Source organism: Rhinopithecus bieti, unplaced genomic scaffold (assembly GCF_001698545.2).
Source record: "Rhinopithecus bieti isolate Rb0 unplaced genomic scaffold, ASM169854v2 scaffold_2314, whole genome shotgun sequence".
NCBI lineage: Eukaryota > Metazoa > Chordata > Mammalia > Primates > Cercopithecidae > Rhinopithecus > Rhinopithecus bieti.
In genome coordinates, this window is record NW_016803781.1 from 2,263,828 (window position 1) to 2,280,999 (window position 17,172).

A 17,172-nucleotide genomic window follows, 5' to 3' on the forward strand; every position below is an offset into this window, starting at 1 on the left:
TCAGGAAACAACAGGTGCTGGAGAGGATGTGGAGAAATAGGAACACTATTACACTGTTGGTGGGACTCTAAACTAGTTCAACCATTGTGGAAGACAGTGTGGTGATTCCTCAAGGATCTAGAACTAGAAATACCATTTGACCCAGCCATCCCATTACTGGGTATATACCCAAAGGATTATAAATCATGCTGCTATAAAGACACATGCACACGTTATATTTATTGTAGCACTATTCACAATAGCAAAGACTTGGAATCAACCCAAATGTCCATCAGTGACAGACTGGATTAAGAAAATGGGGCACATATACACCATGGAACACTATGCAGCCATAAAAAAGGATCCGTTCATGTCTTTTGTAGGGACATGGATGCAGCTGGAAACCGTCATTCTCAGCAAACTATCACAAGAACAGAAAACCAAACACCGCATGTTCTCACTTATAGGTAGGAATTGAACAATGAGATCGCTTGGACACAGGAAGGGGAACATCACACACCAGCGCCTATTGTGGGGAAGGGGGAGGGGGGAGGGATAGCATTAGAAGATATACCTAATGTAAATGACAAGTTAAAGGGTGCAGCACACCAACATGGCACATGTATACATATGTAACAAACCTGCACGTTGAGCACATGCACCCTACAACTTAAAGTATAATAATAATAAAAAAAAGAAGAGTATCTTAAGATATAAAAGCACAAACCATAAAACATGGTTAACACAACTATATCAAAAATATTTTTTATTAAGCTAAGGACATTATAAACAAAGTGAAACAATTATGCATAGTGTAGGAGATATTTGTAAAATACACAACCAAAAACGGATTCGCATCTTGTATAAAGGTCATGAACGATCAATAGAGAAAAATGAGACAAAATTCTATGAATAGGCAATTCACATGAGAAAAGGCCACAACCAACATGTGAAAAATGCACAGCATCCCTAGCAATGAGGGCCATGTAATACCATTTGGCACCCGACGCCTGTAAAAAATGTTTAAAAATGTCTGACAGTGCTGCACGTTGGTGGGCTCGTGAAGAAGTAAAATCTCAAGACACATCTAGTGACGGTGAAAACTGCTGCAATCACTTTGGGGAACAATCTGAGCAATATTTAATAATTCCCAAATTGTACATTCCCAGGAGCCAGCAATTCCTCTTTCAGCTACATACCCTGGAGAGACTCTCGCCCGTGTGCACAGTGAGACAGATATGAGACTATGCATTGCAGTTTTGGGTTTTAGGGTGGAAGTAACTAACTACCCACCAACAGAAGAAGGAGATTTTTAAAAATGAATGCTGTGTAGAAATTAAATGAATTAATTAGAGCTGCATGTATCATTATGGACTAATCTCAAAAAAATAATATAGAGGGGGACAAAGTCAAGTGCAGAACCATATTGCTGCCTGTGGCTGAAGTTGAAATATACATTCAGGGGAATTATACACTTCAAACCCCAGGGAATGGTTTCATCTGGGGAGGGAGGAAAGAAAGAGGAAAGCAGAGCCAGGAGTGAGATTAGGAAGGGACGTAAAGAGGCCACCAACCGTTCTTAAAATGCTTTGTTTCCTTAAAAACATCTGAATAAGAAATGGCAAAATGTTAATTTATGTGAACCCTGACTGCTTGGTTCATAAACACCAATTACATTATTTGTTCTGCTTTTCCATGGGTTTGGCAAAGGTCATAACAAAAACACTTAAAATCATCAAAAGTGCTAATTTATTAAAAGGATCCAGTTTGGTGACTAACACAAAGCTGGCTTTTCTTCATCTAAACTTACCTTCTCTTTACATGTAAAATTTATTTTGCAGTATGTATAAAACCTTGCTTTATTAGATCATCTATTCTGTTTTCTCAAACTGTGCTGAATAGAATGCAACCTTCTCCCAGTGATTCCCCACTGTCATTCTAGAATCTGATACTGGGCTGTGCTCTCCTCCTGATGCTGAAGGAAAGTCACCTCAATGGCTCTGAATTCAATGGTCCCAATTTCTTGGCTGGAAAATTAGAAAACCCAGAGAAGAAGGAAGATTATATCGACTCCCTCAGTTTCCAACTCTTACTCTTGCTGCTGTGATGTCCCTGCCGTGGAAATCACTCACTAAATCAATTTGTTTTTCAATATATAATAAGCATTTATTTTGTCCAAGGCCTGGCTGCCCAAGATGATCATCTGAAGTGGACCCACATTGTTTCGTGAATAAAGTTAATGAATCTAGGGAAGGATATTGATAACCAGACCATTACTAATTAATAGTCATGGGGCCCATGTTAAGCAAATACATTAAAATACACTCCTTTGATACTTTAAAAGAAATCATAGAAGCCACAGGTATTTCTCTCCAGTGCTGGGATTTCATGTAGCAGCAGCACAGGAAGGGAATAGAGTATCTGGGAGGTGGAAGAGCCATTCCTTGCAACTCTGAAATCGGAGCTGGCTCTGAGCTCTGCTGGCTGCATTACTACAGCAACAGTTCTCAGTAGTGAGGGAAGTTGATTTTTTTCCCCAAAGGACACCGGACAATGTCTAGACATTTTTGGTGGTCACAGCTGAGGTGTGTGCTACCGCAATGTGGTGGGTAGAGGTCAGGGATGCTGCACAATATCCTGCAATGCACAGGACAGCTCTCTACCTCAAGGAATGATCCAGCTCCAGATGTTCATAGTGGTGCAGTTAAGGACCCTGGTGTACACTGACGGGCGGTTGAGAACCCTAGTGCACAGGGATAGCCACAGCCCTACAAGGCTCCACTCTCCAGGAGCTCGGAGTGGTTAACTAGCTCACTCAAAACCATGTAGACAGAAGTGGTCCCTCTGAGGCTTAAAGCTACATTTGCCTGGCTCCAAGGCTGACTGCTTCTAGCAAATGTCATGTTCTCAGGAGGGCAGTCATGTGTGCAGTGGCCATTCACATACATCCCCTTAAAGGAAGGACTGTCTACACTCTGATCCCAACAGCTGCTGAAGGCAAAGACAGCCTCCTCCATCGCTCCTGGCTGGACCCACTCTGTTTATTCCCCATGGGTTCTTACAAAAACCCTGCTGTTTGCAGGCACCTGAAGTTCTCCTTTGAAGAGCCAGTGAATATGGTGGGAACAGAGCTAATGGAGGAGAGGGTATCCCTCAAGCTGTTCTCCCCATGAGTTCATCTCTCAAATAGGTCCCTGAGACACTCCTGAATGTCTGCCGATGTCTCCCCCTTACCTGGTCACAGAGGGTTCCGATCAAGCCTTCCAAGTCTTGCTTCTCATGGAGGACCATCTGCTTCTCTTCATATTCTTGCTCCAGCTGCATTTCCAGTTGACGGAGCTGTGGATACACAGAGCAGAAGCATACACAGGGTAAATGAACTCCATCCGGACAAATCCCACAAGGCAAGGACCCTCAGGAGGAGGAAAAACGTAGAGCTTGTGGCTTTGTTCCATGAGCCTGCCCTAGTGACTGGGAGGTGGTGTCTCTGTGGGAGAACTTAAGAGCCTAAAAGCTTGAGAGCTGGACAACAGAAGGGAGGGCTAGTCAATGATGGGGAACCTCTCGCCATTGACTGTGAAACCCCCTCCCCCAGGTCGCCAACAGAACAGATGCCTCCCTCCTGTAGCCATGGCCACTGTTGAATATTTGCAAGTCTTTGCACTCTGATTTTTAAAGGCTCTGCACAATATTATAACCAATATATCAAAAATGCATGCCCCTCCTTTATTCAATACACAATGATGCAATAAAAGAAGTTGCATTTGAGATTTTTTGGTGTTATAAACTATATGTGGCCCTCCAAAATTCATATGGTGAAACCCTAACCCTAGTGCAGTGGTATCTGGAGGTGGGACCTTAAGGAGGTAATTAGGTTTAGACGAAGCCATGAAGGTGGAGTTTTCATGGTGGGGTGAGTGCCTGAAGAGACACCAGAGAGCTGTCTTCCTCTCTCTCTTTCTCTGCCATGTGAGTCTACAAACAGGAGGTGGTGGTCTGCAAACCAGGAAGAGAGCCCTCGCCAGACACTGAACCTGCCAGCACCTTGATCTCAGATTTGCCAGCCTCCAGAACTGTGATAAATAAGTGTTTTCATTTAAGCCACCTAGAAAATGGTATTCTGCTACAGCAGCCTGAACTAAGACATCTGACTATAAGCAACTCATTTAATTTGCAACTGGCTCTGATTTCTCAGCGATTACCCAGCAAACACAGACATTTCCCACTAAAGCAAATACCCCACTGTGGCTGCGCTTTGCAGACCAACCCCACCAGCCTCTCTTGTGTACCTTATTTCATCCCCTCCATCCTCCATTTCCACCTCATGCCATCAGAGATCCTATTTCACGGGTGGGCAAACTAAGTCCCAGGGAAAATCCAAAGTGCATACTCTGAAATTAGTTGCTGTTTAGAGGAGTTAGTGTCCTGTCCCCTGACCCCAGCTCTTTCTGCCACCCCAGACAGCCCCAGCATTCCCACCCAGGTCACTAACTATTGATTTCCTGCCAACGTGAGAGATAGACTGAACAGAGCAGTCACCAGAATGAGAAGTCAATATCAGCATTTGACATAAGGAGAAAAACACCTTTCTCTGACTTCACTCTCTCCCTTTATAAATCTATCCAGAGAAAAGCCTCAGGAGAGTCTGGGTCACATCTCCAACTCATTGGAGCCCTGGCTGAGGGCACACACCATACTTCGAGGCATTCTTAGAATAAACCAGAAATGTATGCAACCTTCACCTGAAGAAACATGGGCAGGGACTGACAGCTTCCATCTCCTGACCCAGGAGGGGGGAAAAAGTACTGATCAATGGTCACTTCTATAGAAAGCAAGTTCATTTCAAAAATTTCGTTTAGGAGTGAGAGAAATACAAAGCACTCTATACCTGTTTTAGAATAAAGACTGGAAAAGCTAAAATCATCTTGAAAAATACACAAAATAATAAAAACTATACATCAAGCAAGGCAGAGTTGAGTGTACTCTGTACACAGGTATGATTCAGGGGATGAGAAGGGAGGGAAGGTCCGTGTAGAGTATGTACTCTATAATGTGAGAACCTGTTAAACGAGGCTTAACCCGAAGCTTTCCAGCAGTTCCACTTTGTAGATCCTACATTCACATCCGTCAATACAGCTCTAAGAATGTTTATCTCGGCACTGGTTATAAGGGCAGAAAACTGGAAACAACCTAAATGTCCAATGATAGGGGATTTATTGTATAAGTTAGAGGACATGCTTTGGGTGAAAAACTGTTAAGCCATTAAACATTTAAGTTAGATCTGTATTTACAGACACGAAAAGAGGCCATGAAAACTGCGGAGACGACAGGCATCAGAACCTCATAGCCTCATTTGGTGAAAATGGTATCTCCGCAAATCTGCATGTGTGTATACAGAGTGAAAGAGAGCTATGAAAGAACACTTAAAATAGTAACAATGATGGCTTCTAGGTGATGACATGTCAAGGGGTTATTCCTTTCTTACACACTGTTTGGAATGGCTACAAAGACCTTGGATAAAATGTTAAGAAATGGTTTGACTTGTAAGGAAAATAGTAAGAAAGAATTGATTCTATTATTGAAATTTAGAAGTCCTTGGCATCAGTCACATGGCATTACGAGGACTTAGTAGAAATCTCTGAGCCATTATGCTGGATGGTTCCAGAGGCTTCTGGAAGTTCCAAGATCCTATTTAAGACAGGCATTTCCGCTCCTACACCCTTGAAGGTACCTCGAAGCTAAGGTCTCAGGTGGTTGCAGAAAGAGCTTGTCCCCAGATCCCAGACCCTGTCCTCCTCCTCACTCTAAGGAAGAGGGCATCCATACCAGACCTTCCAGGACCCAAGGGTACAGCTGTGTTCACTGCTCACATACCCGCTTCTGGCAGGACTGACGGACATCCTCCAGTTCCTCCTCCTGGTCCTCACGGTCCTTCTGGTGCATCTGCTTCATCCGCTCGATCTCCAGCTCAAACCGCTGGCGGAGCTGGGGGGACAGCAAGGACAGCACGTGAGGGTGACCCACTCTAACTCTCCAAGACCTCCGTGTCATCCTTGGCATTCCAATCGCATTTTTCATTGTTGGAATACATAAATGAGAGTCAAGTTATTTCCCTAGGCATTCTGGAAGGTCACAAATGGTGGGTAAATAGATTAAATATTGCCTCTATCCATTCTTGTGCTTATAACAGACATCACACATCAATCACACTTTCCCACTGAGTTTAGATGCAGCCTCAGAATCCTTCTCAACCCTCTTTCTTTTTTATTTTTGAGATGGAATTTCCCTCTTGTTGCCCAGGCTGGAGTGCAATGGCGCAATCTCGGCTCACCGCAACCTCCGCCTCCTGGGTTCAAGCGATTCTCTTGCCTCAGCCTCCCAAGTAGCTGGGATTACAGGCATGTGCCACCATGCCTGGCTAATTTTTGTATTTTAGTAGAAACGGGGTTTCCCCATGTTGATCAAGCTGGTCTCAAACTCCTGACCTCAGGTGATCCACCTGCCTCGGCCTCCCTAAGTGCTGGTATTATAGGCGTGAGCCACTGTGCCTGGCCCCCTTCTCAACACTCTTAAGATGAAACATATTTCTCATTCCTGGAGCAGGCATCATTGATGGTTTTCTGGGTGGGTGGATAGGTAGATGAATGGTAGGACAAAAGTTTATGAAGACATGAAAGCCTAGAAAAGAAGACGATTTGCCCAAAATGTTATCTTAGACAATTCACTTTACCTCTGGGTTAGTCCCCTTTCTCTGTAGAAAACAACCGTCTCAGAATGCTACTATGAGAATTAAATGAGATGATATAAAGCACCTAGCACAGTATCTGATACATAAATATTATTTTCTCTTTCCCCATTATTTCAAAAACAGAAAAGACTATCCCTTCCCTCCCCAGCAACCTGAGGTGTGATCCCATGAATGAGCTGGGTCTTTAAACAAGAACCTCCAAAACACATGCAACAGGCATAGATCTGTGCATAATGCTGGAACTGTGTGAAGTCATACAAAGGATTCTAGAGTGGAAGGCAAAAAAGTCATGAGTTCTAGGTCTAGTTCAAGACTTACACTTTCCTGATCTGCATGATTGACAGATTGGCCCAAGTCCTGGCTTCTCAAATTTTGTGGCACATTAGAATTGCAAACACATTTTTAAAACATACAAATTGCAGAGCTTCACCCTAGACCTACTGGAGTAGAATCCCCAGGGTACAGGGCCCAAGAAAGCTTTGAAGCTTTCCTTTATCTATACTCTTTAATGCTACTGGACCAGGACAAAGCATTTGGAACTCAACAGTGTAGATGGTTGATACGGTTTTGCTCTGCATCCCCACCCAAATCTCATTTTGAATTGTAATTCCCATAATCCCCACATGTCAAGGGAAGGACCTGGTGGGAGGTAATTGGATCAAAGGGGGTGGTTTCCCCTGCGCTTTTCTCATGATAGTGAATGAGTTTTCACATGATGTGATGGTTTTATAAGGGTTTGACTGTTCCTGATTCACACGCCCTCTCTTGCCGGCCACCATGTAAGACTTGCCTGTTTCCCCTTCCACCATGACTGTAAATTTCCTGAGGCCTCCCCAGCCATGTGGAACTGTGAGTTAATTAAACCTCTTTTTTGCACAAATTGCCCAGTCTCAGGCAGTTCTTTACAGCAGTGTGAAAACAGACGAATACAATGGGTTACCTTGTAGAAATTATAACTTTCTGATCATTTACTCTTACTGTCCCAGCACCTCTCACCATGCTTTTGGAACTTCACAAGTGCTGTCCCCAACAGGGAAATTAAGTTCAGAAAAAACAATCTGGGTCTTTTAAAATGTCGATAATATTCCCTGCTATGCCGTGGTGAGGAGCAAAAAGGATAGTGTACGTCAGAGGCCCTGTTACAGTTCCCGGCATAGAGTAGGCTCACTTTAAATGTCAGCTTCATGCCTTTTTTTCCTTTAAAATGACAGGGGTTATGGGAAGATAATCCAAAACGAAGGAGCCTGAGCAAGTAACTATAATATTTCTTTTTCATTTTTTCTAGCCTCTTGGACATTCTTGACATCTGCAATACCATTTATGTCAAACTTATACGAGTTAACATAAAATTCCCTGGAAAAAGTATTCTATTATAATCAATAAATATCTACTGGATGTCTACAAGGGCACAATGCAGCCTGGGGTTATGGGTGAAACTGAAGACGGATAAAAGTGTTGAGTCAGCCTCACCTCCTGGGTGAACTGAGCATGGAAATTCAGGAAGTTGCATTAAGTTTTGGGTCCCTGAGGCCAGGGTAATATATTTTTTGCTTCCAAGCATCAAGTGGTTCCCCAGTGGTATCTTAAATAGTTAACACAGTTTTTCAAGAGGGCTTGTTTTATTCTTGGCTCTGGGAAGATCCTATTCACGTAAGGAACACAAGGAACACTGGGTTGCTACATGGCACTGCACCGTCATCCATGCCCTTTAAAGACCTACACAGATACTCCACCTTCTTCACAAACCCTCACTGATTCATAGCTGTGGTTGGCAGGAAGCTAGGGGAGAGATAAGGCTCCATATTTGATTGTACAGACAAGGAGACTGATGTCTGGAGAAAACAAGGGCTTGCCTAAGGTCATATAGGCAACAAGCTGCCTCAAAGACCCCGTATTACAGCTCCTTGAATATCCTACGAGTATCCTGTCTCCAGGTTTTTGCACAGGCTGGTCCTCTGCCTGGAACTCTCTCATTCAGCCAATTCTCATTCATCCTCCAGCTTCCCACTTCAGTAAACATCACTTCCTCCAGGAAGTTTTCCCTGATCTCTCCCCCAACCCTGCTGTCATGGCCAGATCTTCAAGTTTAACATTCCTCTAACACTAAGCATGACTATAAACTTTGGGAGGGCAGAGATTGTGTCTGTCTTATTTGCAATTGCACCCTTAGCATCCACAGAGTGCATGATGCAGAGGAAGTACTTAATAAATACAGGCTGACTGAGTAAAGGACTTGTCTTCCTTATCGCTCCTTAGTGAGCATCCAAGACTTTCTGGATCTTGTTCCCCCATACCCACCACCCACATGTCTTGATACTCACCAGGCTCCATCTTGATGGAGTAGTGGTCAGCAAGAAGCAAGAGCTGACCCCTGGCTCCCCCAACCCCTGTCCTACCCATCCCCACTTCAGTTCAACAGAGCTGCTCAGAGTTCATCTGCTTTACACATTCATGACACCTGATCACATTTTCTCGCATAAGGGTGGCCCCAGCATTTTTTAAAAAAACACTTTAAAGTAATTGCCTTTTACAAAACCCCACAAGAGAAATTCGTTTAGAACCAAGCATCAGAAAAAGCGTTACTTCCCCTAGAAAAATTGTTTGTTTGTTTGTTTATCTCAGGCATGTAACTCACATTTCCTGTTTCTCTCTGACCACCAGGAATTTTAGAGCTAAAACTGTTACATGTGTGAGACCATGTGTTTTGCTTTATCTGCATATTAATTCGCTGCCCCCACCGCCCCCCTTAGTGTCAATTTTAATTTGTACTTTTCTGGTTTGGATTGTTTTATTTATAATTTTTATATTCTATTATACATATATCTTGTAAGCTGCCTCAAATTATTTATAGAATGAGGTAAATAAATAAGCATATAAATAAGCAAGCAGACAAATAAAATATTCATCTGGTACTTTGCAGAGGGTGTTGGTACAAGAGTATTTTATATTTTTGTCTTACTCTCTTTGTTATTTTATTATTTTATTTTTCCCAAAGAGTAGCACTTCAATCTGCCTTGAAGTTGTGCACAATGCCTGGCACATAGTAGACATTCAAGGCGGTGTGGGGTCAGATGGCATAGGTTCCAAATCCCATCCTTGACACTTTCTCCATGTCTCTGAGTCTCAACTTCCACATCTAAAGTGGGGATAATACTAAGATCTCCCTACATAAGGTTCTTGGGGAGATTCATGAGATGTGTGGGGAGAGCTTAGGGCTGAGGTTAGTACACAGACAGTACTCAGTGAAGGTTAGATATTTGGTCAACAGCTATTTATTGAGCATCAGCTATGTACCTGGCCTCATTCTAGGCTTTAGGATTACACTAAGAAGCCAGAGAAACAGAAAAACAATTTGACTTCATGAAGCTTATAACCTAATGAGAGAGAAAGACATAAAGCAAACTTTTAAAAAATACTATCTAATATGATGGCAGGTACCACAAATGAAAGCAACCCAGCTAAGGAGATGGGAAATGAATGCAACATAGTGGGAGCTATTTGCAAGGTGATTAAAGCAGCCTTCTCTGAGGAGGTGACACTGAACCTTGCAGGAGAAAACTGGATCAGGAAGGATCTGAATGTCAGACTTAGGAGCTTAAAAGTTCCCTGGGATAAAAGGGAGCCACTGAAGGATGAGGAGCAATCAAGTGAGGCACCCATGTCGTATTTTAATAACATCACTCTGCATTGGAGACATGGGACAGGGTGTTAACCTGGGATAGGGCTTTCCTACCTGCTCCAGCTGCTTGATGGTGTTTTCCTGCTGGCTCTGGACTTTCTGTTGCTCAAGGGCACTGGATTCCAACTTCCAGAGCCTCTCCTTCAAGCCAGCAATGCAATTTTCCCCCAGAGAGGGTGACCCCAGCAGCTCCCGTTTATGGTCCTGGAGCATCTCCACCTCCTGCTTCAGCTGCAAGGCTTCCTGCTCCTTTTGCTACAGAGACAAAGAGGACAGAGGTCCAGAGTCACATGAGTATGTCTCCCTCCTCCCCCAGAGATACCTCTACAGTCAACTGGGGCTGGAGTGGCGCTTTCCACTTTCCAATGCCTGCAGTCTCCACCTGGACCGCACGGCCCCTCACAGCACCCCCTGTGGGACACCAGCAAGGGCTGCTCTCAGTACTGCTCATACAGGCATGGAGCTGGGGATGGGAGGTGGGATTAGAGTAGATTGTCCCTAGAGTTCAATCTCAGAGCACCTACAAGAAGGGTTGACCCCATTTGTAAGGGAAGTGGAGGCACATAGCTAAAGCTTCCCTGTGTGCCTTCTGAGGCTGGGATTGAGATGTTGGAGCAGGGAGGCAAAGTGCTCAGAAATGACTCTTCCAGGTTAGAAAGTCAGCTCCAGGATCAAATAACTTTTGGTTAGATCATGAAGGAGCTGAATGCCAGGCTAAAGTGCCCAGAGGTTCTCCTGTGAGTAGTAGAGAACCACAAAAGGATGAGGAGCAGCTGAGTGAGGTACCCGTGCTGTATTTTAGTAAAATCTCTCTGCATTGGAGCCTGCATGGACCAGGGCATTGCTCCTGGACAAAGTTATAGCTAACTCATTCTCTGCTGAGCCTGTCATACCTCCCAGGTAAGCACCTCGGAACCTGTGCAGGTAACTGGAGCAAGATCAAGACATCAAGATTGCTCAAATAAAGGCTGATTATCAATTTGCCAGCCACTGTTTGCTATTTTATTAAGACACACTGGGACCCAGCTGCTTGACAGACCAGGATACCCTTGTGAAGTTTTCTCTCTGTCACCATTTGCAGCAGGTGCACGCTGGAGTTTCCTGAGATTCAGCCACCAAGAGCCAAGATAGCTCTGTGTCCCCCATCCCTTACCTTCAACTGCTGCTGAAGCTGGCCTAGTTCCCACCGGACACTGGTGTTCTCCTGGGTCACTTTCTCACGGAGACCCTTCTCAAACACAGACTCACCTAGGGCCTGGGCCAGCTGCAGGTCAAACCTGTCCAAGCAGAACACGTGTCAGGGCTCTGTAGGCAGGTGGGTGGGGGGAGTGATTGAGGCAGGGGCAGGCAGGGGCTGCAGAGAGGCCACTAGTTTCCCAAGAACCATGAGAAAGAGAGCAAACGGAAGAAGAAAGAGAAAAAAAGAATGAGGAGTTGGAAGTTTTCTCAATGCTTTTACGTAAGGCTGTGGATGTAGGATGCGAATCTGAAAAATCACAGAGCAATTTTTAGGGTTTAGATAGGGTTGCCATAAAAATACGTGAACTTATTATTCCAGATTTCTCCCTCGCCATAATCATTCTGCCTGAATTTCCACCGTTAGACTGAAACTTCTGCTGCCTTCATCAGCTCCCTACTAAAATGCTAATCTAAATGCTAACCCTAAAATCTAATAAAATACACAGACAAAAATGAAAATAGAATAAAACTATATACAGATATAAAGGATATATTCTTAAAAATGACCAGGCACGGTGTCTCACGCTTATAATCCCAACACTTTGAGAGGCCAAGGTAGGAGGATCACTTGGGGCCAGGAGTTAAAGACCAGCCTGTGGTTAAAGACCAACAAAGTGAGACCCCATCTCTATTTTTAAAATTTTAAAATTTAAAAAATTTTAAATTTAAAATTACCTGGGCATCGTGGCATGCACTTGTAATCCCAGCTACTCTGGAGGCTGAAGTGGGAGGATCACTTGAGCCCAGGAGGTCAAGGCTGCAGTGAGCCATGATTGTGCCATTGCACTTCAGCCTGGGTGACAGAGCAAGACCTTGTCTCACAAAAACAAAACAAAACAAAACAAAAAACCTGATCTACCTGGTCTGCCAGTCTATGTCAAGACCCCTTAAATCTATCAGATCCCATTTGACATCCACTATTTCCTAACCAGTGAACAAACAAATGGATGTAAGTAGAATGAGGATATTCCACATTTCACATTTTAACATATTGTCTGGCTTATATTCTCCTATGCCATACTAAAGCATGCTGATTATTGATAAAATGATGGACATTTATACATTCTTGTCCTCATTTGTTTCTCAAGCAGAAAACACAAAGACTAGTCAGTCCTACTGAATGTCATCCAGGGAATTAACGCCTTGTTAGGGGCCCTCCTGCCCTTCTGTGATGACCACTGGGTGAGAAGCACTTCCTGGATGTTACGTCACTCCGTTCAGTTGTCTCAGCCTCCTGGCAGTATCACAGATGAGGAAACCAATAGAGAAGCCCTTGCCAAGCCTCAGTAAGGTGTGACTTTGAGTCACTTGCCCTTGGCCCAAACAGGAAGTCCCATTGCTCCAGAGATCTTGATATGGCAGAAGTGGACATGCGGTTTGGCCTTTGGTGACAAGAAAGTCTCCCTTGTTATAAGATTATCCAATGTTCCTTAATATTAGACTATCACTCAAAGTCTCAGACTCCTGAAAGACCCAATCATAAGGGAGCCCTCCTGTTGGAACAGCTCAGGAGCTTTCTGATTGGCTGTTGGTGACATCATCCAAAGGGCACTATTTGCTGCCTCTGAATGGAAGCATTGTGATGAGCGTGATGATCCAGCCGTCCCAATGTGCCAGATCCTGGGCTGGGATCCATGTTGTTCTTACAACAATTCAGCAAGAAACATGTCATTCAATCCATTCACTGAGGAGGAAACTGAAGTTCAGAGAGGAGGAGTGATTCAGCCCCAAATTCCAAAGTGGTGGAAGTGGACTTGGGCTCAGCTTTCCTAGTGTCTTAGCTAGTTTCCCATCTACCTGTCCGTTCCTGGGACAGGTGAGGTAAGACAGTGGGGGCCAGACAGTAACTGATGGTGCAGAGGAGTCCTTGACTTAACAGGCCACTTGATGCCAAAGAGTAGCTGCTACAGACCTCAACTCCTACCAAACAGCTCACACTGACCAGCCAATCGCCTGGGGCCAGAGAGATTTGCATACAACCTTCACCCTGCTAAGAAAGGGCCTTGGGTCCAGCCTCCCTTGAGTGTGGGAGTCAGTGAGTCTAGCCAGGGCTTACCTGGGGTTTCATCAGCCCTCAGAACTAAGCTTTGTGACCCATAGGGTAATCATGCCACAAACAATCCAACCAAAATGAAACCATTCCAGGCCACTCTGAACTTAGAAGCCAAAGTGGCAAACAGAGAACTCTACCAATGGGGAGACATCCCTCTGTCCTGGCCCCAGCAAACTCAGGAGGCAGCTGCATCTACATTTCGATTAAGCATTGAGAGATGCAAGGAAGTATTTACTGACTTCTAGATTTTTCCTTCACCATAATCATTCTGCCCGAACTTCCACAGTTAGACTGAGACATAAATGCTAATACCTGGAAAGGTAATGCCTGTTATCTGCAGTTGGCATCAAAACATAAATTAGCTTCTGCCAAGAGATGGTAACAGAGCAGAGGGCATCACAAGAAAGTTAAGTTTTGAGAGGAGGACATGCAAATATGAAGAAATAGGAACTTTCCTTGGGGGGTATCCTGGGGAGATTCGTAAGTCCCTATAATGAGGGATTCTGTCCAAAGGGAAAAGGAAAGACCAGAAAGATGGAATTTTCTGGCTGTGCAAATTCCAGAGGCTGGCCCCTTCCTCATCAGAGAGCTGAAACCCTCTGTTAGGCCTTTCAGAACAAGAGTAGAACCCATAGTTAGGGGCCAAGAGGGTCACAGCTGGGAGAAACCTGGGGAATGATGGAGTCCAAACCTCTTGTTTCACAGACAGGGGTATATGTCAGACCCATTCTTCAAGATAAGTCCAAGGACTCATCTGAAACATCAGTCACTCTCTGGCCCAGAGAGATGGTGTTATTTGCCAAGGTCACACAGCAGGTGGCCAAGATGGAGCCAAGCCATTTTCCCTACTGCAAGGGTAAGGTTCAGCCAGAGCACCCACAGGGAGGTAGAAAGGGGAACAGAGTGATATATCAGTAAACACAAAATAAACCTTTCTTATTTTGGGGGTGGAGAGCAAGCTAACAATCCCCAAAGACCTTTTCAGATGAAGAAGGCAGCTCAGGAAAGCTGAAGGATTAATAAGAGAAATGATATTTAATGCAGATCAAGTTCAAAATCTATGCCACCTCCATGGAAATATAATTCTGCTTCCTACTTCTTGGAAAGGAGGCAGTTTCCACAAAACCACATCTTGGCTTACACAGGAACATTTGTCTGTATTTTATCATGGGCCTTCTAAAAGAGGCTGCTTCCCACCTATTTGCCTTCTATGACATCTCCATTAGGTCTTGGCTGGCTCAAAACAGGACCCCTGTATACCTTTACCCTCACCGAGTGAGCTGGAGAACTTCAGACACAGCTAAGCTGTCCAAGCATCACAGGTTCTGAGGTTTTGCATGAAGAAGCCCATCAGTGCGCGAATCTGGGTACAAATCCAGGCTCCACCATCACTCCGTTGTAACAGCAACCCAATGGGAACGCAAGTATGGGAACCACACTGCGCAGATTCAAGATTAGCATCTTGCTGGTGCACAACGCCCAGTCTCTGCCAGAATGGCTCACATGATCTGAGAGTCCAAATCCTAAATGAGAAGGCCATATTTTGGCCTCCTCCTTATTCTCTAGCCCAATTTTCACCAATGGGAATAGGAACTAGGATCGCACTTAGATGTACTGACTGCATTATTTAGGCCTCACCACAAGGGGGCGATCTTATCCCCAGCCTACGGGTAAGGAATTTGGCTGGGAAAGGCTGAATGACCTGCTCAAGGTCACACATCTAGAAAGAGGCACCTTCAGGACTTGAATGAGATGACTTTAGTATCAATGCCTGGGCTCCAAATCACCATGCTGTCTCGACCCTCCGCAACAAACCCTTCACTCGACAAATGGGGATGTTAAGGCCCAGAAAGGCAAAGAAAGTTCCCCAAGGTCACACGGTCAATTGGCAACATAGCTGAGGCTGGCTAAAAGAAAAGAATCATTTCTTGCTGGATTCTTGGGAGACCCATACAGGAATAAGGTGTGAGGGGACAGGGAGGAAGATTAGAGCGAAACAAGGGAGTTGAAGTGAGGGAGTTAGAAGGAGAACCTGGATACCCGAGAAGACCCCGGCTCCAATGTAGCCCACCCTGGCAGCCCAGGTGATGGTGACGGATGCAACTCACTTCTTCTGCTTCTTCTCCAGCTCATGGTTTCGACTTTGTTGGTTCTCTAGCAGGACGCGGGTGTCCTCCAGGTCACAGGTAAGATGGTGGCACTTCCTCTTCAGTTGGTGAGCCATCTTCTTGGCCCCATCATAAGCACTTTGCAGCTCCCCGAGCTGTAAGAGTAATAGAATGAATTACCTGGCTCTGTGGGCATGGAATGTGCTTTTTACTTTGTATTTCAAGGAGTTGCTATTTCCAAGGTGTGTAATGAGAAAACAGCAGATGCTGGAATGGGGAGACCATGTCTTGACTACCTTCCTCCTGGGCCACCTCCAGGATGCTACTTTTCTGAGCCTCAGTTTGCTCAGAGGTAAAGTGGGGATAATTCCACCACTCTCTTAAGGTTGATTTTACTTTAAATCTCCAGCCAATGCTCCCACAGACTTTACCTACCCTGCCTCAACTTGATGACCCCCTGAGCCACCAGATAACTCATATCCCCACCAGCCGACATGATCAGAAGGGATATGTGAGGATTAGCCACAGAGCAGCCAAAATGACACACCTAAAAAATGTGACCTGGTATCCCAAGTGACAAGCCTTAAAGGTTAAAGCAGCAAATGGCACTTTGCATGGACTGAATTAACACCTGAATGCACACGGCCTTAAACAAGCAAACGTAAAGACTCTTGCATCTTCCTCCAGGAAACACTCTCCCAAATATCCTAGTTTAGATCTGGGAAAGAGCAGAGCATGCAACTCAGCACACTGGCTTTGAAGAAATGGCCTCATTAAAGAATTGCTTTAAATAAGCAAAACTCTGAGTTAATGAAGCCTGTAATTCTAAATTCAGTATTTGAAGGCAAATGGGATGTTTTCTTATATTCTGCGGCTCAGAAAAGGTTGCAGTTTTATTACTTTTTAATGTAGCATAAATATACCCCTTCCCTAGGGAAACTGACTCAACTTTATAATTTGTTATTAAAGAACTGGGCTGCTTTCCTGCAGTTGTCCATCTGTGTTTATCTATGGTTCAAGTGTCTCTTGAGGACCACGATGCAATGTTCATCTTGAAAGTGACCACTAAAACCATCACCACCAGCATAGAGGATATCAAGAGTCACTTCCATTGTTTATAAAATCCCATGTGATCTCACCCAGGCCCACCTCTGCAAGGCAATCACATGATACTTTTTGCTCACGTTGAGAATAGAATAGATACACAAATATAACCTCCACCCTATGGCTCTTATATCGAATGGGAGAGACTATGAAGTGAGTAGGCAATTACAGTACAGCATGATGAGGCCTATGTTTTGGGAGACAACTCAGGGACTCCCAACTCAATCTGCGTCAGCAAAGACTTTCTGGAGAGAGTGACATT

At 44.4% G+C, this 17,172-nt stretch overlaps 1 protein-coding gene across 3 annotated transcripts in view; it reads right to left on the minus strand.

Annotated features, from left to right (window-relative positions):
* MYO18B (myosin XVIIIB) overlaps positions 1-17,172 on the minus strand; it is a 289,444-nt gene that overhangs the window by 128,359 nt on the left and 143,913 nt on the right. For all 3 annotated transcript variants that reach the window (XM_017853159.1, XM_017853151.1, XM_017853143.1), the window contains 5 exons: positions 15,807-15,961; positions 11,560-11,683; positions 10,461-10,661; positions 5,854-5,964; positions 3,214-3,318 (listed from right to left, as the gene is read on the minus strand). In XM_017853159.1, coding sequence (XP_017708648.1) covers positions 3,214-3,318; positions 5,854-5,964; positions 10,461-10,661; positions 11,560-11,683; positions 15,807-15,961 — 696 coding nt within the window. The remainder of the gene's footprint in view (positions 1-3,213; positions 3,319-5,853; positions 5,965-10,460; positions 10,662-11,559; positions 11,684-15,806; positions 15,962-17,172) is intronic.